General features: G+C 34.0%; 1 protein-coding gene across 4 annotated transcripts in view; it reads right to left on the bottom strand.

Annotated features, from left to right (window-relative positions):
- Atpalpha (sodium/potassium-transporting ATPase subunit alpha) overlaps positions 1-24,395 on the bottom strand; it is a 101,975-nt gene that overhangs the window by 56,407 nt on the left and 21,173 nt on the right. For all 4 annotated transcript variants that reach the window (XM_081747566.1, XM_081747564.1, XM_081747565.1 and 1 more), the window contains 2 exons: positions 5,150-5,275; positions 1,470-1,673 (listed from right to left, as the gene is read on the bottom strand). In XM_081747566.1, coding sequence (XP_081603692.1) covers positions 1,470-1,673; positions 5,150-5,275 — 330 coding nt within the window. The remainder of the gene's footprint in view (positions 1-1,469; positions 1,674-5,149; positions 5,276-24,395) is intronic.

The raw sequence follows: 24,395 nt of genomic DNA, 5'->3' as shown, positions 1-24,395 counted from the left end.
AAGGGTCCGATCACAACACTTCACAAGCACCACAGCGATGTTCGCAATGTTGCAGGAAGAATGAAGGATAATCCCTGCCGAAGTTTACTTCAATCGTGTGGAGAGTCTTCCTTCAAGGGTCAAGGCTGTCATTACGGCAAGTGCCAAATCTGCAAGGCACTAACTTCCTATCAGTGCAAAGTGGACAAGCTCTTACTGGTATCCGGTCATAAGCGGACTGTATCATGTGTATGTGAAAATTTAATTACATTAAACGAGGAATATATGTAGAACAGGCTGCTTTTCTTTCAGATTTAGTTCTTTCAATACTGACAGGCTATTAAAAGTTATTTCAAACAAGCTTCTGAAAATAGATTTAATTTTCCTCTAAGGAGAAAATTACCACCAATGTTATTGTGATAATACGGTACACTGAATAATACAGTACGGTTCACATTCAATAAGATTTAGGATGTACACAAAACCTGCTTAATCACATCCTGTCTAGAAAAGAGAAGTTTAAAACTTAAGATGAAGACTTAAATTTTTAATCATCTACACATATAAATGTTAGAATGTAAGTTTATGATTCTCAATGAACTTTAAATGTAACAACTTAGAGAGTTTCTAAATCACTATAGAACGCTCAGAAGAACTACATTTAAATTAATATCAAGTAACTTTTGAGCGGAATGAGGGATTTGTGTTCTTCAAGTAACTGAAATTGATCTCATTTAGAATGTTTTTTAAGAGTATAATTTTCAACTAGCTTGTACTTTCTTTTAAAATATTTTCTAAAATATACATCAATTTCACTCTTGAGAAAGACGAAAAAAATGATCATGAATAATTCATTTTTTTTTTAAATTAGTACTTTTCAAAATAATTGAACATATTTTAAAACGTTTTCATAGTATTTATGAAGAACTAACCCTCATGCCACTCGTAAAAAGTGTCCACATTTCTAACTGCGCTATTTATGCTAATTTGAGGATGCGCAATCTAATGAAACTATATTAAAACATATCCGTTCATGGGTTCACGAGAAAAAGTATCTCAAAGTACGGTTTATATTTACTGTATTTATATTCCAACTTTGAGATCACTTTCCTCGCAACCGTATGGATGGGTATGCTTTAAAATATTTCATTGGATTTACAGACTTCAGCTAAAAACTTATCCAAGCGTGGGCACTTTCACCACTGGCATAGGTGGTACTTCACAGATTCCAACTTTGCAGTACTTTTTCTCGTAGTCCTATGGACGAACATGTTTTCAAGTCCCGTTGATCTAGCGTTCCTAAATTCATACAAATGCGTAAGTAGAAATGTATCCTAGCGGGAACACTTTTTAACTAGTGGCATGAATGTTACTTCTTTCAACTTATTACGGAAACACTATTTCACAATGTTACTCTCTCCGCAAACACTAGGCCTGAAACTAATTAAACCAAGAGTTAAATTAGTAATTGTAAGAAACGGAATACGTACATTATCATCTTGTGGCTCCTCAACTGTACTAGCCTGGATGGAATAGGCAAGAAAACATAGAATTGCACCAATCCACAACAACAAGGCAAAACCTCCGAACAAGTTTTTGCAAAATTTCACCCATTCGGGAGTCTGTTTAGGAGGAGTAAGGGCGTTTGGTCCATCTCTTTCCAAGTTTTCTTTTGCTTTTGCATGTGTAAGACCCTGAAATAAATAAATTAAATGATTGAAGAAAAACAATACTGACAACTTTTACTACAACTTAAATATAGGGTGACTAAGATCTGGATTGGTTATATAGAAATCTTACATCACGAATTAGATTATATTTTCCATTCCCAGGCACCAGATTAGATTACTCAACCGAACAGACTTTAGTAATGAAGAATTTTGAATTCTAAAGAGTATGATGTGGACGTGCAAGATCTGTATAATTTCAGGAAAGGGTAACGATTATTCCAAATTCTTACATGATGAATGTTCAAAGAAACAACATAACATTTGCGGAAGTATGCCACGTATAATGGTGAACATGTAAAGCATGTTTTGCATTAATTTGTTTTAAGGATAATTTATTAAAAACAATATTTATATTGCACAAGGAATCTATTTTACATAAAATTCGGTTTCATTATTTTAAAATGCAAGAATGCAATTGCTGAACTTTTTTGATCATGGATACCACCTTCCTCCGAATCTGGCTAGAAATGGATTAAAAGTTAAGTTCTAAAATAATTAATGCGATAGACGAGCTTTAAACTTTACAATACATCACTTGATCAGAATATTAGTTAACGATTATTCTTTTCACTTTACTGCATTTACTTTCTCTCTCTCTCCGTATCAAAAATATATTGTAGAACGGTTTCTAATATAAAAATATATAAAATGCACAAGGGAACGATAAACTTATTTTGTTTGTTTAATAATGGGCGCTACTAACACCTGGAACAGTACATTTTGATGTTATGGAAGAAAGAAAGAAAATGATTGCAAAGTAAAGAGGATTATTGAATAAGGTACGCATTGTAAATTATGCCGCTTGAACTTAGGCAATATAAACCACTTGAACAATTTTATCAGTAAACCTTGCTCTGCTATATCCTGTATTTAAGTTCAGGTAAACATGTTAAATGTCAAATTTTCGCTGGCAACTGTCAGTACTGTCCAGACATAAGTAAGAAAATATTTCAATGAGAGTAGGATATACGAAAATTAAATCATACAAACAAATTTGAGAATATTTACACGGTTCAAGAAACTTCGATGAAGGTATATTCTCTAACTTCTGTCTGGAGTGCTTATGTCAGAATTTTAATTCTGATGTCATCGTTCAAATGAGAAAAGTATCATGCCAGCCTATGACCTATGAATATATTTTGATCATTTCCACTTTATGGATGTTGTCTTAAAAGGCTCAATGTTGGGGCATCGTTGTTTGCCATCCCTAATGGGTTCCTTCAGAATAATGTGTTCGTCTAGTCATGTCTATATAAGTCTTGGCAATAAATATGTATTACCTCAATTGAAGTTTTAAGTTTCTTTTTTTTTTTTTTTTATTTAATAATAAATTATAAAATTTTTACATCATACATTCTAGAGGATGGTTCCTACCTGATTGTACCTTATATCGTTAAGAATTCTTTGAACTAAGGAAGTTAATAGTAAAAATGACTGTTCACAATGATTAATTATATATATATATATATATATATATATATATATATATATATATATATATATATAAAACTCTCATCCTAATATATTATTGGCTGTACAGGTCTGCATGTGTAACTTTCATGCTTCTTCAACTCGCTGAGTCGAAGCAATGAAAAAAAAAAGCATGTTTAAGGAACTATTTATATTGCTTGGTTCAATTTTGACTGCTCTTTGCACAATGTAGGTAAAATGATTTAACATGACTATAATTTATTTACTTTCGTATGGAAACAATGGTATAAAACAAATGGATGCAAAGAAGCTCACAAGACACAAATTTATTTAATTTTAGTTAAATGACAAAGTATCAATATTTTGGAAAAGACGCACTCTACCATTCACGATTTTACTTTCACGTGCATGTGACCAAAGTCTTAGCTCGTAAGCATAATCCTCTTAAAACTATTTGTAACAACTGTTCCTGTATTTAATTCCTAATATAAACAAGACACCATTTTTTTCATCTGTTTATTTCAAACTGATTATTCAAAATTTAAATCCAATACTTCGGTTGTAGTCGCTACTCTTGATCATAAAGTCTGATATTAAAAAGTGAATATAAGCATTGAAGAAGGAAATTAGGATATTTGCAAAATATAAGTGTTTAGAAATTTTAGTTGAATTCCTTGTTGATTTCTATAATTGTAATAGTTCTTTTTGTTTTTAAATTGTAACATTTTGTAAAATTAGGTTGTAATACCTATTGTTCATCTTTATTCAATATTCTTTAAATTTTAAATTAAAACAAATTTAAAAATCAGGTCATTTAAATATCAATAGTTTTAAATATCAAAAGATACTATAAGCCCAAAATCTCAAAGGAAATAGGAAATTTTATTTCTCGAACTTGCTTTAATCAATTTTAACAAAGGATTTGCTGAACATTTTTAACATTGATTAAAAGTTAATGAAATCACAATTAATTATATTATATTATATTATATTATATTATATTATATTATATTATATTATATATATATATATATATATATATATTATATTATATTATATATCATCGAGTGTTCTAAAAATGACGCCCACGCACCACAGAACACTATTCTACAGACCAAAATAAAGCGAAAATGTCATATGATGGTATGCCCTCCGGGGCCTCCTTCAGCCGCTATGGAAAATCAATTTTCACAATGTGGCAACGTCCGGACTAACTTGGAGACAGGAACATTACGAATACAACAAGCATTTGAATCGATTGCTGCGCTAATAAGTGATGCTACTGTCAATATCGACTTTAGTCGCCATTTGGACAGAATAGATATAACTATTTGATAGATTGGTAGATCTAATATATGGTCCTATATTTGCGACGCTGCCACATCAAGACGAGGACTCCAAAAAGTATATATTTTTTGCTTTATTTTGACTTTTAGAATAATGCTCTGTTGTCCGTGGGCGCCATTTTTACAACACCTGATTTTATTATATATAATTTAAAAAATGCACAGTATTTGGAAAAACTCCAAAACATTTTTGATACAACCCTCAAGTTATTTAAGTCACTACGGAACACTAATTATAATTATTAAAATTAAAAATAATTCTTGATAGGAATTCAAATACTAATATTAAATTTGGAAAAAGTACACGAAATCTACAGCAAAAATATTACCTATACGATTTAGGTGAATGTTGATTTTTCTATCAAGATCATGAAAATTAGTTTGTTCTTATTAGTATTACACAAAAAAACCTACACGAAAAATTTACCATTAATTTACTGAAATACGTATGAGAATTTTGGTCTATGTTCCCAAGATATAACATCAGGTTGAGTGTGTATGGAACGCTGTTTACCACTTTCAATTTCAACAAAGTAACATATTTGAATCACTTGACAACTTGCACAACTTTGCAATTTTGAATATATGCATATGTCTTAATGGTATCTAAAAACTTAAAAACCACACTCATAATGAAAATTTTAAAGAATAAAATGTACTTACTGTGTCAGGATTTGAGCTAAATCGTTGATACAATTCTTCAATTGGAACTTTATGATGATCAATATCTAATTCCTGTTTGAGATCATCTAAATCATCTCCTTTCTTCTGTTTTCGTTTCCTGCGTGTCTGGAAAGCGAAAAGTTATGTCAATACACACACAAATGCGAAAATTATTGTTATAAGTTACTGTAAGTTTACTTAATATTAATTAGACCTACACCAAACACATATACAAGTATAATACAATACTCATAACTATAATTTTCTACCTATGAAACTAAAACTCACATTAAATCAAATTAAGTCTCATTTGTGTTAATGCATAAGATATAAAAAGGGCCAAGTAAGCTAATGTCCCATAACCTACCAAATAAACAATTTGACTTACTGACAATTGCCAGCGAATATTGTGGCAATTACATATACAATTTCTTTAACTAACAACGAAATCCGGAATTGTTTCATCGTATACACTAATATATCTGCACTTTCAAAAGCATATTTCTCTGTTGACTAAACTTGTACTCAAATTGCAACAATGTAATGAAGGACGAGACCATCAATTGACATAAGCTCTAAATCACGCAGACTTTAACCGGTGCAGCTGGCGGATGCACAGACAATCAAGTAAGATCACCTTGCAGAGAACAGATCTTCCACACCACATTATCTAGCTTACAAGGTATTACAATACCATTTCACAAGTCCTGGCTTCCTGTATGAACGTTACATAGTCATAACATTAACAAAAATGTACACGATTTTTTAAAATTCAATGTGCTCTGAAGTTTTTTCACTCCAAGTAATTTTCTGTAATTACAAGAGAATGAGATTCTGTGAAGATAGAAGACCTATCAAAACTATGATTCAGATAATAAACAGGCATAGTTACAGCTCAACATTCATTTGAGTGTCTAGGATCAACACATTAATATGATGCTGATCCTATTTTTTTAATAAATTATATATATAATGATAAAAATATTTTTCATGACTCAAGTATATGAAAAGAATAACTCAAATTTTTCACAAATCAATAGCATTAATCAACTTGCAAGCATGCTTCAGTAATAAAGGTTACTGCATACAACAGGATAAAATAGGTGTTAAGAAGTTTTTTTTTTTTTTAAATATATCAGTAAAACGCCATACCTACACGAAGAATTAAAATTACTCGTAATGTAAAGCGGAGTGACCTTTTTTAAACTTATTTTTATCATGTCCAGTATGTTTACCTGTAACAGTTGTGCGAATAAAATTTGAAAGAGCAAAGCACCTTTCCATTACACAATCTTCCTTCTGGAAGGATGAGAGATTCTAGGAAGGCAAATTACAGCACAGTTTACATGTAATTAGCAGCAAGCCCATTTACTTTAAAACTTGAACATGCACTGCATTCAGTAGTTTTGTTACCGATAAAGTTTGGGTTAATAGACAAAAATGCATTACAAATTCACTATAATATCGGTTGCTGACAGCTTTTCCATTCGACTCAACTGAATGCATTCCTATATAAAAGCTCACTGTGAAGTGAGACTCAAAAGTTATTAGCTAAACAAAATAACTGAACTTGAAGGATATTAACTTTCCCACTGTACAGGAAATTACGTTTCATGCCTATCAGTAGCTCATTTGTATTGGCACAGCATTTGATAAGGAAAAATTACCAGGCATGCGATATATTATTAACTGACTGAACGAGTAAAATGAATAAAATTCGCATTCATACATTGTCGAATTATTAAAAATGCATGCAGAATTTAAATTAAAACCCATTCAACCATTTACTGAAAACAGATACTGTAAATTAGATTAAGTTTAAAAAAAAACATGCATGGATCTTATTCGAACCTTTTCATTTCATCTTAAGATATAGTAGTATATAATATTCAAAGTATCTTACAAAATACACCTTAAAATCAATTTTTTTCCTGGCGATGTACTAAAAATAACTAAAAAAAAAAAAAAAAAAAAAGAGCTAGCATCATTATTGAATTATGGCAAGATGGTTGGTTGTTCAGGGCTAACAATTTGAATTGTACAAGTCTGGCTCACTCTGATATTCCATAGAATGATTAACGGATTTCTAATTCCCTATTATTTGTTTACTATACTGTTAATTCAGCAGCTAATATGATTAATCTTACGAACTTATGCAAATTTGGAACCATTAGATTGAAATTATTATAGCGCAGATCTTTTGATTAATTGGTTGAGTTTAATTGAGGACGTCAGGAACAAAGCTATTTGTCTCCCGTCAAGATAAGGATCTACGCTTTCAAAAAAGTACTTTCGATGAAGAATGCAATCCAGCTTATTGAAAATGCAGGCCGGTTTACAGTAACTAACTACTGCATACAATAAATGTGGTCAGGAATTTTATTTCCCGCATTTTGAAAAAGAGAAGAAAAAACGCACAACAAAATTTAATGAGGAGTTCTAAATATATTTACTGATTTTAATTTGTAAGTATATGGCAATTTTTTTTTTTTTCTGTGAGAACTTCGGGAACACAGGTGGTCTGATTTCTCTATTTTCTTAACTTTTCAAAATTGTGTATATTTATTGTATTCTTTAACAGAAACTAAATTTGGTACGCCAAATTTTTGTAGTTACAAAATAGTTTATTACAGCCATTAATCTTTATCAGTTTGAACTGAATCAGAATTTCTTAGAGAATTTGCGGCGTTTATCGCATAAACCATTTTTCTAAGTTAAGCTTACTTTCTCCTTCCCTATCTGTACCTCGATTACACGCGCCAGGTCATTCAGATATCTTTCTACACCTCTAGTTACGTTATGTAAACAGTAAATTGCACCTTGAGTTAAATTCAAAGACAAAACTGTATGAACCGAGAATCGAACCAGTCTCCGGCGTATCATACCGGTGCGTTAACTGCAACTCTATCCAATCCACTTTCTGACCAGTCGAACATTTCACTCTCTGTTTATTCAGTGAATCTTGATGCTCGTTATTTGACGTTTATTAGAAAATGTCCATCTACAAATTACTTTGAAGCGTGTCCTAAGAAACGCAGCCATCAGAAATAGTCAAGTTGCTTGCTCAAGTAACTAATGAAAGTTCTAGTCTAAGAATATTATTTCGATGATTTACTCAAGGATATTTTTTTTCGAGGTGAACATTTTAATACAATTACGTCGTCTAATAGTAGCCTCTACCCAAAATTGGCGGATCTATAGGTCAGTTACTGAAACTTGCTTCAATTTGGACGAATCATATAGGTGTTGTAGTACCAAAATTACTTAAAAACTTTTGAACAATTTTACTTCACACCTTCGTTATGGTTATTTACTTATTTATTTTTTACTTTATCAAGTTCACCCTTCCCTTTCCTACCGGGCGTCCCACTCGGTCGAATTTTATTAGCTTAAAATATTCTTTTTAAGTTACTGGAACACGTATTTGGAAATTTCGTTGTATTTTAAATCCTTCTAGAAAAAATTAGGATGGATTCACATTTTATATAAATCTGTAAAATTTGCTTGTACGCCAGTTTGAATATAGACCACATATAGACGTCATAGATACACCAAAAAGACCTTTTAAATGATACATTGATTCTCTTCGCCATTCCAAATTTTGAATTTAGTTCTATGTAAATGTCATAGTTTCAGTATCCATATTTCGGGAGTTTGTAAAAACTTGGCCTCGCAATAGTTATTTGAACGTACATTCTTTTTGAAGTACCATTATGCATTTACAAACATTAAACATGACTGATCTACCATAAAATTTACCTAACGTACTTAAAAATGTTTTATCCTATTCTTTGAACAATGAACAAGTGCCCGGTATAAGTAACATAATTTACTTTTCCTCTAAATCCGCGATTACGGAATTCTGTATTATGGCCAGATCTGAAACCTAACTTGAATTCCAGCGTTTGTTCCTAAATACTGGATCAAAAAATCTGTACAGAAAGTTTTTATAATTTTCATGAAGTAAATTGCGTTTAATTTTGTGTATAATGAGCTTTTCCTCTCTTGTACCCCCTCTGGTGACGTGCTGATCTGTTAGTAGTTACTGAAACTTAAGTCACTCAAATTAATGGAAATGGGTTGATGTTTGTTAAAAATAATGCAAAGATCTGAGATACCTGACTTTTGGGATAGCTGGTATACATAAATATAAATCAATGTGGTTTAGGTTGCAGAAATTACCGCTCAAAAGATTAAGCAGTGTGTCAACTATTTAAAGTCGCAACTGAGCTATAGGTGTACTGCTGAACAATGAGAAACCAGTGAAGAGCACTTCATGTCACGTTTTTAGACTATTGTATAGATTTTGTACTGAAATCTGTTATAATAAATGTTCTTGAAGGTTTTAGTAGTAGTAAGTTCCTACGTTATTTCTTGGTTGTGACTAAAGGATACTAGAAAATTATCAGGATGACAGATCTAAACTAGACAATAATTTTAGACATTGTAATTACCAGAGTATAATTTTAGTTTATCAGTAAAGAGAAAATATGCGCCTGTATATTTAATGGTAGATAAATATAAATGATGCCTGATTTTCTCAAAGCGTGTTAATACCAAACAGTGTTATTTTCCTATCTATCATTTTCGGTTACACATGATTTTTCCGAATAAGAGGATGAAACATTTTTTTTTTTTTTAAGGGATAACCTGGTAAAAGATATTTAATTGTTCAAACTCATTTTTTTTGTGAACCAGTTGTTTTACTACCTTTCTGCAGGAAGCAGATTACTCGCCATTGTAGGCACGTTAACAGATTCACGTAAGATCTGTACCCTAACAACTTCCAAAGATCAAAATATTTTAATGCCATGAACCGAAATTGTGCCAAATACATTTATACTCTGAAAGCGCACGCGCGGGGAAAGAGGCGATGAGCGAGCCAAATCGATACAGTTTCTTTCCCAGTCCATCGTTTCATTAACTACCACTCCCTCCTCTACTTCCCGGCCTACATTCTTCACCGGACACAGCACTACAACGTGTCACCCCCTTAGGACACACATACTTGTACCTGAGTTCTATTCAAATCAGCTCAAACCTTTGGACGAGTTGCAACATTTGCGGAAGCATAAACAGATGCAAAGAACCTGGTCCAACTTCTTTGAAGTGCGAACTATTTCAGGAACAATACCAAGGGTGGGACCCACTTTTAGCTGCTGGCACATATGTCTAGCGAAATATTTTTTTTCTTTCTTTCTTTTAAAAAGCATCGGACAGGTTTTCAGTTTATAAATGATGATAATGCACAATTAATCCCTTACGATTAAGAAAGGAGAATCAATTAGAAATGAAGGTCATTAGAACAGACTAAGTTCATTATACACAAAATTAAATCCAAATTAATTCATGAAAATTATAAAAAAGCTTCTGCACTAATTTTTTGATCCACTGTTTGGGAACTTTGTTCTGACCATAATACAGAATTTCGTAATCACGAACTTAGAGCAAAAGTATAGTAAATCGTGTTTCTTGTAATATAACTGGTATTTATTCATTGTTCAAGGAATAAGATAAACACGTTTTTAAGTTCGTTAATTTTGTTATGGTAGATCAGTCATGTTTAATGTCTGTAAATGCATAACTGTACTTCAAAAATTAAAAATATACGCTCCAGTAACTATTGCGAGGTCAAGTTTTAAAAATTCACGAAATAAGACTATTAAAACTACGACATTTTTACATAGAACCAATCCAATGAGAACTAATCCAATGAGGCATCGAACACTCGTGGAAAAGTGAGAATTTAAAAACTTAGACTTGCTATAATATAATTTTATATTATATATATATATATATATATATATATATATATATATATATATATATATATATATATATATATATATATATATATTTTCATATCACTGATTTATATTAGGGAGCGTATTCTGCTCTTTTCCTCGTAAAAAAGGGAATGTTAATGATGTGATTTTATTCCTTCAAGTATAATTCAATATCCCTAGCTATCTAAAAATGAATTTTCGTTAGAAAACAAAATTTAATTTTGACTATATTTAACCCTTAAGCAGGCGCTGGGGTATTACGTATCTCATTGTTAGTTTTTACAATGTGGCGCAACTGTTGAAGATTTGAACTGCCACTCAAGGTAATTGTCTCTTGTTCTCTAATAAGTGAGCGATGCAGTCAAATGTTTCATAGTGGTTATGAGTGGCAAGCGTTCTTTGATTATTTCAATAGGATGTGAATTAGGAAGCTAACTGCATTACACGAAAATGTCTGATTCGAAAGTTACAAGAAATTCAATGTAGTTGGCAATCCTATAATCGAAATTAATACTTAATTAACGTGATATGTATTATAACACTAATGTGCATCAAAATAATGTTAAAATATTACCGCAGTAGGAAAAAAATCCTCGTAATATATAAAGGTACGAGAATTCCTTGTGGTCGGCAACCCTAAGTATAGTATTTATTATTATAGTTTATGTATGATGCTCGTACATTAGTAGGGATTGTAATAGGGGAATATAAATGGTTGTCTGTATGTAACTGCTAACCTACACTAAAACATGCGGGGTATAATCCCTACGCGCCAGCTAATATTATGCAAATTGACGCGCCTGCTTAAGGGTAAAAATAGATTCGAATAAATCAGTAAAATAAATTCATTAAAATTCCAGTTACTTAAAATAATAATAGTAATAGAACCCTTCGCACTAGAGATGAGTGCTCGAGAGCATGAGGCACGGACCTACAATTTATCGCGTATAAACCGTATGTATTGGATACGTGCAGAAGTTGTATCAGTTTATGACAGGTCACTGGTAAAAGATGTTGTGACCGATGGCGCTCCAACAGCTAGAATCAGTGTCATGTTATCGAGAGAACAGTACAGCAGCAGAAGGCAGTGACTGTTCTAATGGCTCGTAACTAGAGAATGTATCGTGCAGATCAAATTGAGATTAATAAGGAATATCAGACACGGTTTACTGTTTTGAGTTTGGTAAGGGCAGTAGGTGCAGACTTGACCTGCCCCAACATTAGGAAGTGTATGGTGAGGATGCAATCGACGAAAGCACATGTCGAAAGCTGTTTTGAAAAAATTCAGGGAGAGCGACAAAGCTGTCCAAGATCAACTACGGTCTGGGCGTCCATCCGAGTTTCCGAAGAGGATCTGGACCAGGCCAAATCAGTCAGTTCGAATCCAACTGTACTAGAGGAATTAACTGAAACCTTTCAAGTACACAGGACAACAGTACAAAGATTTGTGGTGCTGGGTTTCACCCAAAATTAGATCACCGGATTCACCTAAGTGCAACTCAATGAAAGCGGCGAGTCACGGCATGTTTCCTTGCTTTCCCGGTAGAAAAATGACCCTTTATTGACATGGATTTTACGGGGGGTGGGAAGTGGGTTATGTACTGAGAAGTGACGCGTTGCAAGACTGTCGCGTTTCTGAACTGCTTCCATCGATGTCCAAACAAGAACTTCATCCCATGAAAGTGCTGTTGAGTGCGGCAGGATGTGAAGGGGGAAGGTTGATTGGAAGGTTCTGGAACGTAATCAAACTATTAACTACTACTGTGAACAGCTAGACAGAATGCATGAATCATTGAGGTCGAAGCGGCCACGCCTTGTGAATGTCCAAGGGGCTATAATCCAACATGATAATGCTAAGCCACATATTGATGCGGTGACATCCAGAAACTGATGGACTGGTCGGGAGGTTTTATCCCACCCTCCCTGACTTGGTTCCTACAAACTTCCACCTTTTTCATGCTTTGCAAAGCTCTTTTACTGGGAAGACATTTGATGTAGAGCCTGTGGAAATTGCCTTACATGAGTTCTTTCATCGGCGTGGGATTCATTTTCTGCCGGAAAGATGAATATCACCAAACACGGACAAAATTTTTGCACGCACTCAATATGAGCTTGGGATCTCATGAAATACTTTAAAAGATAAGCATTTGGGTACGAGGGGTTCTGTACACCATATCACTGTATCCAATCCTAACAAGGCTTAGTTGTAAATTTAACTGTTTCTTAGAACTTCTGATCCCTATATGTTTAAATTCAGGACTATAACAAAGTTATTTTTGAACACTTTTCATAGGTCTACGATTTTTTTTTCTTATGCTTTCTCATACACTGAGAATGTAAATAATTATTTGCCACGAAATTAAAGTACAGCGATTGTAAGTCAAGATCAGTTATATGGGATACAAACCACATGCGTTCCCCACAGCAGATAGAACGCATAATGATTGAAAATTCTGAAATAATTCTCCGAAAACAGTCATTGATAAGCAAGAAATTCTAGCTAGCTTGCGTGCATACCCTCTTTCGCATATATTTTCCTGAGCGCTGTAACAAATGCCTAAAACCTAACAACGCGGGTATAAAAAAGTTCTGTGTTCACTTGCAACATAGGAAAAGATATGGCAACTCTGCACAAGCAAGCTACATACATACCAGAACACTGATAAATAAACTCTTGAAACTTTCGCAAGAGATAATCGTGGTTGCACGAACTTCAAACCATACTTTAAGGTGTTCCCCACACTTCCAATGAAATTATAACGGAATTCACTGTTTGAGGAATTTATTTTGACTTTGCGGGAACAACAAAATGTCGACCATGAAACGTGTTTTGTTATATTTAGTTATGTGAATATGAATCACTGACTTAACAATGCTCTGCATGACTAACATCATACAATTCGCCGAAGTTCTGAGTTTCCTGTTTACGACATTAGCATACTCCAGATAAACAACTTGTATTTAATATCGACTTCTATCCATGTTTTATCGATGTTTTTAAATTAGCAACAATACACTTTTGCTTGAGAATAAAAGATCAGCTGCACCAATATTTATTAAAAAGAAAACTGAAGTTTTTTTTCTTAATTTGCAGATATTTTAAAATAGTGTTTGAATATCTTCTTACACAGTTTGATATAGCATTTGAAATAATACTTTGCAAACTGAAAAAAATATTTCCCCAGAACTGCACTTCATTGTATAGGCTATTTTATTTGAGTGTACTTTCACGGTAATATTACACTAGAAAATAAGTCACGTTCATGTATTTTTAAGGTGCTAAATCATAACTTCATCTTATAAATCAGTGTTGCTCGAACATTTTAAAGTGGCCTCATTCACACCAGGCAAATGCCGGGATGGTACCTAACACTGGTCCCAGACTATTTCCTGCCTTCCTAATTACTTTCTTCCTCCCCAATTCCCTGGGCAGTCTGATCGCCGAGAGACGTCAAATGACGGGCTAACACTGCCACAGATACCGAAAGCTCAGAAATCTAATCTTAATCGAACATTTTAAATGAAAAATTAAATGAAATGAAATAATTCAGTTTAACGCCCCATGATTATGCCCTTTAGGCTAAGAGAGACTATGATTAAGGCAAGTGAACGATGATGGAAGAATTGGTGGAATGAGAAAATGGGAGTACTCCGAGAAAACCCATAAAGTTATTGGCCGGGGATCGAACCAGAGTAAGCGATCTACCACTGAGTCACCGTGCCGCCCTAGAACATTCTGCAGTCACGGGCCAAGTTCTCTACGACCATATTTATTATTATTTTCGGAAAACAACAAGATTACAAAAAACTAAATTTAACTTCTTAGATTTCTCTCGTAATCAAGCAGTCAATACACTCAAAAGGTATCTTAGTTTAAGATTTCCACAATTCAATAAAAAGGTTCTACTTATTGCTCGCCACTAAAGTCGTGGTAGATTGACAGTCACAATATAGACCTCAGTTGATCCCTTGTGGGCTCTGTGGGTCATCAACATCGGTTTACGTATTTATAACAGTCTGTTACCTCCCACTACATCATTCCACCAATTCTTCATTTATACATTATCAACTTCAGATTTGATACATCTTTCGTTACCTCCAACAAATATTAAGAGGCCTCATCCGGGCGAAATTAAAATACTGCTAATTTTACAGTAATTATGTGGTATCTTCCAATAGATGAAAGGTAATTGAAATGTGAAACAAGAGCGCCCTAGACAATATTTTGCGTGAGGTACCGTTATCACAAGTCACCTAGTGGTTTTCCGTTTTCAGCCGTTTAGAAACGCGAAAATAAATGCCGATTTTCAAAATGGCTCGAAACCGAAAGCAGATAAGTGAGTCGTGATAACGGTATCTCATGTAAAATAATATTGTCTAGGGCGCTCTTATTCCACATTGCGATTATCTTTTATCTATTGAAAGATATCACATAATTACTGTAAAATTAGCGGTATTTTAATTTTGCCGGGATGAGGCCTCTTAAGGAGTCTTCAGTGTTTACCCAAAGGCAGGATCTAACCCAATTGGGCAGGGGTAAAGTGGCCAGTTCCTTTCCCTTCTAATTCAAAAACGGACATGGCAAATTAATAATTATAAGCTCGCGTAGAGGAGCTTGTGGAAAATTAGGATTAGGAACACATACGCCAGAAATGTGTAATTGTAAATCCAGGAGCTGAAATACCCGTTCATCGCACGGGAAGAGCAGGTTTATGGAAAATAATTGAAACGCCTTTTGGATGCATACTTAGTACTTGAAAAAGTATAATGATAAAAACCCATGAGGTACTTTAATTTTTGGCAGAAATTTTGAAATCCTAACCCTTTAAGCCATGTCCTTTAAACAAATGAAAATCTCAGCTTGAGGTAGGTACTAACTACATCCAAAAATTCATTTCAAACAGGTCAACAACTATCTCGTAATGCGACCCCAAGTCAGACACCGTCGATTTCAAGGCGAAGAAGGAAATAATGCCACCCTCCCCTTAAAACGGAAGTTTTCAAAAACATGTGAGACATGTGTCCCTTTATTTTTAATAAGGGGTTATATACAGAGTTCTATCTTAACTTCACGGGCTCATGACATTTTTGAAAGAAATATTGAGCTCCCTCTATCCCCCTTACGATATGCCCTTATATCAAAGTAACAAACTTAGCTTAAGATAGGTACTGACTATGTACTAAAATTCAAGTTTCTCCCGTGACACGATCACAAGAGAGAATAGTTTTCAACATGAAAAAAAAAAAAAAATAGAAAATGCTTGCTTTAAAACGACAATTCTCAAAACAATCTGGAATAAGGGCCCTCTTATTTTTAATGAAAAGTTATATACCAAGTTTTTATCCTCCTAACTTGATAGGATCACCAGATACTCTATTTTTTCATGAACATTTTGTCTCCCCTGTTTCGCTCTTAGGATACGCATTTTGATCAAAGTAACACGATAAAAATCCAAGTTGGGGTAGGTGATAGCTATATTCAAAAATTCGTTTCAATCGGTTAAGCAAATTTTTCCGTGATTATATCACAAACAAGTTCAGTTTTATTTTAATATAATAGATTACACAGGTAGTCGAACATAACAGTAAGGTGTGTTCAATATAAATCCGCACAAACTTCTAGAAGACAGCACCTGTCTCACGTAGTACATGAACAAGCAGCAGACCTGTCAGACGATGAGCCAGTAGTGCACCAACAGATACAGGAACAAATGGTGTTATCGTGACCCTGTTTGACGGCAAGGATGGCATTGACGGAAGACCTACTGCGGGAACGTATGTACAGTAAGGGACACATCAAAGCAAGGGGAAAACTTACACAGTAAAACATTTTACAGCCGAAGGAGTGCTGCGTAGATCAATCTACGACGCCATTAAAAGATGTGAGAATGGGACTGAGTGGAAACGGCAGTCGGGATCGGGACGACCAGCTTGTATTTTCACGAAACAAACTGCATAGCTGAAGACGAGACTCCAGTACAACGATGTTGTTTCAATGCGTACGGCGGCGCGAAAATGCGTGCGTCCATGATCTACCATGTAGTACATAAGAAAACATCTACAATACACGAAGAAACAAACCATCCCCAAGCGCACAAAACAAAAAAGCATCGTTAAACCCAAGTGTGGTTGCTTGTTGAAAATATTCGGTGCCCGTGATCTCATCTTGGATGATGAAACCTATCTTACATTGTTCCATGGCTCTATCAATAGAAATTATGGATTCTATATTATATTATATATATATATATATATATATATATATATATATATATATATATATATATATATATATATATATATATATATATATATATATATATATATATATATATATATATATATATCAGACCTCCATACAACTCCAAGTGTTAAATTTGCCACCAAGAAGAAAGGAACTATCCTAGTAAGATAGTGAAATTGGCCCTTGATCCAAATTGGGTCGCTATTGACCCAAAAGGTTACCCTTGACCTAAAACTACCTCAAAAATTTGACCCCCTACCCTTACCGAATTGTTGTATCATATATGCTCAAAATTGAATATTTTTACACTTTGGTGGGGGTGGTCGAAAAATTTTGTAAGTTTCACAGATTGTAGATACTATCTAGATGGCAAAGCATTTTTTTTTTTCAAAACCATCGATGCGTATTTCCTTTATTTTTTTATTTATTTAGTTTTTTGCGTGTTGAAAATTTCAAAATAAAATGTAGAAAAAAATTAGGGGGGCGGGGACACGTCGCTGATCTTTTGGTTAAAAGTTTGTTATACCCTCAGGTACAACATATATTTCTTTCGGGGCCTGAAAGTGATGGCAACATTGTCAACAAGAAATAAAACTGAAAACAAACGTGTTTTTGGCGCAGTTTTCTCACTGAGGGTTCCTTCAAAATAATAACCCTTTGCCAGAGTTCACAGCTTTCCTTTCTCTTGCGTCCCTTCCGATTCTGTCGTTTTTTGGCTGCTTCGATTGTGTCCGTTCCGGAATAGAAACACCAAATATATATCACACACACACAGTGGCGCGCTCTATCGGTAGCGCGCTCTACCGCGTAACCACGCTACAGGGTGCAATTTGTCGGACTTTTAAGTTGCTGTAACTTGTCCGGATTTATATTGGACATCCCTTACTACTAAGTTTATCGAACGGTCGAGTTGCACAGACGCGGATAAGTACTTCTACATATAAATAGAAGAGGTACTTCCGCAATTATATGTAACTAATCCATACACCGCATATTTGTGGTATCCCTAATTCTAATTCTCAACCTGTTTCTCTACTACAGTTCGTAAATACCAGTGTCATATCCCTTTAAAACCACAGGAGGAAGAAACATGGCCTGCCTGACTTGGTGGCTCCAAAGGGTAAATGGGCTAGAACCTCCCTTTGGGTAAAACAGACAGACCTCTCAGTATTTATAAGCTGTAACACGAGATGTCAAATTAATAAGTTCCCTAGGAAATTAACATGTGTTCTAGAAATCTGATTACTTCTCGAATAGCACTTAACCGAGTTCTGTGTCTACTCTTTTCTGCTCTACAGTCTGTCACAAGGGCTGAAAACTTTCTTATAGCACCAGAATGAAAGGATTATCACAGAAGTCATCATGACATCCACCTGGTGGTGGGGAAAACTGTTTCAATGGCCGATTTAACAATTAAATCCAAAACTATTATTTAACACACACAAATAACAGCTTTTCCTCCTTTCGATGACGGTAGGGCTAGAAGATCAGCTATGAAATCTGAGCCAAGTTGTAGCATTTCTTGTAACCTGCGATATTTATGGTCAAGTTTTTATACTACACGAAATATCTAAAGAGAGCGAGAAAAAAAAAAAAAAAAAACCTAAGGAACAGAAGATGTGTTAAATTACAAACCTGTAACGTATGCTCTTAGATTATTTTAGTGTTGTGCACTGTGCCAAACTTAATGCTAAATTCTTGGCACAAGTTAACCTAAACTGATCGTTCTATAAAAAGATATGTAATTTAAGTAACAAAGAAATCTAGCTCTGTCATTTAGCTGAATCCTTTATGCTTGATGTAACTACACATTTTAAAAAAGTACTTGCACACTTATTTTGTACCGCATTTTAATAAATTTCAGTCAATTACCAAGACTACCTAAAGCCAAATCTTACTTATCAACGGAACTAAACATCCTCATTGGACAAATCAACATATATATACATTAGTAGGATTATATAATGTAAAGCCAAAATTAAGAATCATCGAACAGTGTAGCACAGTAGAAATGATACGTCAAATGACCAAACTAGTTTCCGTAATTAAAGTTAAAAATAAAAAAAAATCTCACACGGACACACATACCATACCATAACTTTTAGATGCATTCCATACGATATAATTTTAGGATATATTACCAATCTTATCAGTGAGACCACTCGTTTTTTTATAAGCGGAAAAATTTCGGAATACAAGCTGTAACAGACATCTTCCATCTCGAACGAAGAAAGCCCATCAGAAATTGGCATATGTCGTCATAATAACTGTAAAGTGCAGAAAAGCTAATACTGAATTTTAAAACAAAGAAATCTTTTCCCTCTACTATTCAGCAAATCCAATAATTCTAAGATCAATCAAAATGGAAACTCTAAGATCATAGCTAAAACGCCCGAGCTCAAAGAAATACATTAGGCTGAGGCAACTGCATTCTATTCGTTTGCTGAAAGTTATCAGATATAAGCCAAATACAGAAATATTAGCGATTTATTCGTTATACTTTTTTTTTAATTAAAAAAAAAAAAAAAAAAAAAGTTGTCAACGCTATTGAGACAGTTCTCACTGGCTTTGTCACCAGCTGTCGCAACTAGTTACCATTTGTTGTGACTCAAAAGATTTGGCTAAAATAGATTCCGGTACTGATCTTGAACGATTACCTGCAGCATTTATTGCAGAATTTCTCTTAACCCATTATCCTTGACACTTTCTCAATTTCAACACAGTCAACGTATGCAATACAACATTCTGAACTCCTTAATATAAACAATTTTCGCGAAAAAAGTACCCCGTTCGATCCCAGCACCACTTAAAAAGGGCGAGGGACATTGTCTATTCTTTCCCGGTGTTGGTTGCTCGTCTTTTCCACCCGTTTTTTTCCTATTCTAATTTCATTTTTTCAGTAGGTGCTTTCTTGATCTTCAAGAAAAATGGGAACAATGCATCCATTCGAAATCCGATACTATGCCCTATAGGCTAAAGGAGACTAATGATTAGTGAAAGTAGTATATGATCATGAAATAATTAGTAGAATGAGGGTGTGGGAAGAAATTGGAATCCAAGAAAACCAATGGGCACAATGTTATCCACCACAAACTTATCTGATCTGGGGTGCATCTACCATTGAGCTCGTTCAAGTATGCAATAACAAATGAAATCCTAACACGATTAGGATTTCAGACTGAATGAGACAATTGATTAATAGCAGTAAAATGATCATAAAAAAATGTATGGAATAAAAATTTAAAAGAAAATGAGAAAAGCCAACATAAACCCAGGGCTTGGGATCGAACAAGGGACCCAGTGCACTAAAGTTGAAGGCTCTATCACTTAGCCATAATGCCTCACTTCTATCTATTAAGAACTGCTTAACTATTAAGAACTGCTTAACTATCACTTAAATCCAATAATTTTGAAATTACGCAAAAGTGAAAACACTAAGATCAGTGTTTGAAACGTCTGATTTCAAATAACGCAACACTTAAGCTTCCTTATTTTAATGTTATTTTTATTTGTATGTTTTTAATGGATGTCTACTTTTGCTTGCGATTACACTGGCTGCTCTCAGAATTCCTGACTTAGCACTTCTGATTACTACAATATCAATTTCATTAGAAAGACTTGCGTGATTTAAAAAAAGAAAAGAAAAAAAAACCTTAGATTATGCTTTTAGTTAGCGTCCTCATTTATGTTTTACAAGCTAAAGATACGGACTTAAAAAATTCAAATGAAAATATGGGTGGGAACAGAACCAAAAAAATCCTACAGATACTGTATCAATCCAGCACAACTCGTACGAAATGCGATCAAATCGATAAATGAATATTTGTGTGTAACAGATATTTCATATTTATACTTTGCTCATATGTCCAAAATCGGATTCACTAAATATTTATTATTATTAATCGGCAAATAACTATTCAGTATAATTCAAATAACATGCTACAACTTATGCGTGAAATGGATAATACACGTGGAACAAAGGAGAAAAAAAAAAAAAAAAAAAAGCAAAGCTGCTTTCCAAGATTCCAATATTTATAGCTCCGTTCCAGCAGCTGCTCACTTTGCACAAATGTAACGCATGAGGGCACACCTGACGCTTCAACCGAAATTTCGCTGAATTATCTCATGCGTAATGCCTGTGCAGAAACTGCTTCAGAGAAATTACGTCAGAGTTTGCACGCAAAAGATTAAGCTATTTATTGATTTTCGTTACTTCCAGCCAAGCAATGAAACAGAGGCTTTGGGAATACACATGCTTGGTATAATTAAATCCTAATTTACAGAGGATAACAGCTCTGAACTACCGAAATAATCATGAATCCTCTAAATTCCAATTTCTAGAACTGCCTGCCTTGATTTTTTTGCCACTCTGACAGAATCATATCTTTAAAAACTAATAGGACTAAGCACTTGCAAACTAGAACATAATAAATTCTCAATCACGAAATTTCGAAAAGTAACTGTAGGACTTCTGCTCTGAGCCTTCCTTCACCCTTTAGGTGAATTCAACTCCAACTAATATTCCTTGCAACCCTTCACAAACATAAGAAATTTAGATTAATTCGCACATTTTTTTTATACAAAAATTCTAATATCATAACTACTATTTGCTGTTACTGTCTACGGTTAATATCTAATCTAGCAGTTATAAGGATTTAGATTTTCGAACAAATTCCAAGATTTCACTTACCTCTTTATCAACACAAGAAAATCGAATTGCTAATACCACAATGTACTAGTGTTATATCTAAGATCCTACACGAAGTGAATGTCTACAATTAGACAACAGAATGTTCAGCTTAACAGTTATGGAAGTTTTTATATGTACTGTATTTGGCAACATTTATAGGTTATGAACAAAATTATCTATGTGACATTAGAGAAACAAATTTTTAGCATGAGAAGTGATGAATTCGTTCTAAAGCAACAGGTAACGAGAACTACCACCACAGTACGCCAATACAGACAGTCATTGACAAAACTAAATAGCATGTCATATATAAATTAAATATGAAATATGCTACTTTTTTCGACGATTCTACACTCCTCCAAAATATAACAGTGAAATTTCTAGTCCCTTAACATAGTAAGTTTGGCAACGACGCATTCAAAGGGGAAGTAATAGGAAAAAATGTAACGAGACTTCCCAACACAGCTCACAGTTCGAAATAATCATAAGAAAACTGACATGAACCTGTCATCCGGACATCCGAATCAAACTTAGTGTATACGCCGTTCAAACAATAGTTTATTGTTTTACGCATTTAATTAAACAGATAATGGGTTACTGAAAACAACAACAATTTATTTTGCATTTGGACTTGTGGACTGTATAAATTTGTATAGTTTCTGGAATTAATAAGTATTAGAATAAGCAAATACTACACACAAACACTGAAGATCCCGCACACGAGGCTTTTGCAGGAAAGCACAACACAACACTGACAAAAAGATGCGGGAGGCGGCCTAACGGTATTTTGAAAAGAAAGACAAGAGACCGCCAGAGTAAGATACTACAAATAGAAATCATATTGACCTGCAGAGACATCTCTACAGCAAAACTGACACTACATAAAACATATAATTTGTTCCAAGTTTTGGAAATGCTCACAATAGGCTCAAACACGGAAAAAAAACATAAGCCTCCTTTTTCAAATTAATTTTATGAAACAAACAGAGGGCAGAATGGCCCGAACACTTAGTCTATTCGATAAACGTAACAAAGAAATGTTCATGCACAAAAAGTTAGGTGCCATGGACAACGGAGTAAGTTTCTGGGGCTCATTAACCCTGTTAGTATAACGAAAATCGCAGACTCGCAGTGAAATAGCTATTGCATCACTGTTCATTGGAAAGTCATGGTTTCTAGTTCATTCTTTTCAGCATGAAACAAGCTTTCCCGATGTGCTATGTATTGGGGTTTATAACGTACCTGAACAGGGAAAATTGGGAGAATGTCGGGAAAATTCCTTCCAGAAATCTCTCCCATCACCTTTGGACCCTTCTGGAGTGGCCCCGGGTAAAAGCATAGAATCCACATGTATCTGTAAAAATACTATAGGGGATACGAAATGTGTGTACGAAGTTTTGTAGTGATAGACGTAATAGGTATGAGGGGAAAGCGCGTATTGGTATACAAGCTTTTTCCTCATATCTATTCCATAAAAAGTGACCGCTTAGTTCTTAGTGGGGGTAAACTTCCCCAGTCCTTCTAGTGTTGAAGCACAACAAAGTTTTCTATATTCGCCAAGGTACATGTACTATTTTGTTTAAAATAACAAAATAAGATCTGAATACTTAGAACAGCAAACTGCGAGATGCGTTGGAAATATTTCACTACTCTGACTTTTTCCCGTCCCTTCGAATGTGTTGTTTCCAAACTTACTATTTTAAGGAACTTCGGAAAATTCACGCATGCAATTATATTTTGGAAAACTGTATAATAACGTAGCTGCATTGTTAATATAATCTATATTTCGTTAACTATTCTTCAACACAGAAACTCAAGAACTTTTATATGAAATTCCTATAGTACCAATGAGACTGCCACTTTTGATTAAAGGGAGGAAGAGGAGGACGAAAGTGAAATCTCACTATATGAGATTAATACCATCTCATTTATTTCTACTTTTAAAAGTTTTAAATTTCTCAACTTTTGCACGTATAAAAAATTCAGTTTTCTTTAATTTACTCCCAAAATTTGTAGAAATTAAAAAAAAAAACTTTTCCCATCCGATTGAGCTGAGTACAAGACACAGTTACGGAGAACAGTTGCTCAGTAGTATAGCGTGCACCTCTGATATGAGAGATCCCGGATTCGATCCTATGTTTATGGTGGACTGTGTATTTTCTCTGAGTTATCTCGTTTCCTCCATTATTCTCATTCCACTAATTCTTTCATAACCACTCACTTTCATTAAGAGCCTGACATACTAAATACAAAATTTACCACTTTTCTTCTGCTTGTTTTTCATAAAGTGAAAGGAAATAATGAAATGCAACTTACCACAATCATAGATATTATTATTTTACTACTAAAAATATGAACCTGAAGAATCTTCAGAGTTGCTATCCATAGAAATTACAGTGCTGCCAGAATAACTCCTCCCAAATCTAAGTTGACCGACTAGAGGAACAGACTCAACTGTATTTGAATATATAGTGTTCTGGCATCCTGTGAATTACTTTTTAAATAGCATTATTATTTAATTTTAAT

This window comes from Thermobia domestica, unplaced genomic scaffold (genome assembly GCF_964235325.1).
Source record: "Thermobia domestica unplaced genomic scaffold, izTheDome1.hap1.1 HAP1_SCAFFOLD_337, whole genome shotgun sequence".
NCBI classification, from domain to species: Eukaryota; Metazoa; Arthropoda; class Insecta; order Zygentoma; family Lepismatidae; genus Thermobia; species Thermobia domestica.
Note: the sequence above shows the minus strand (reverse complement) of the source record. Positions and strands in the feature narration are given on the sequence as shown.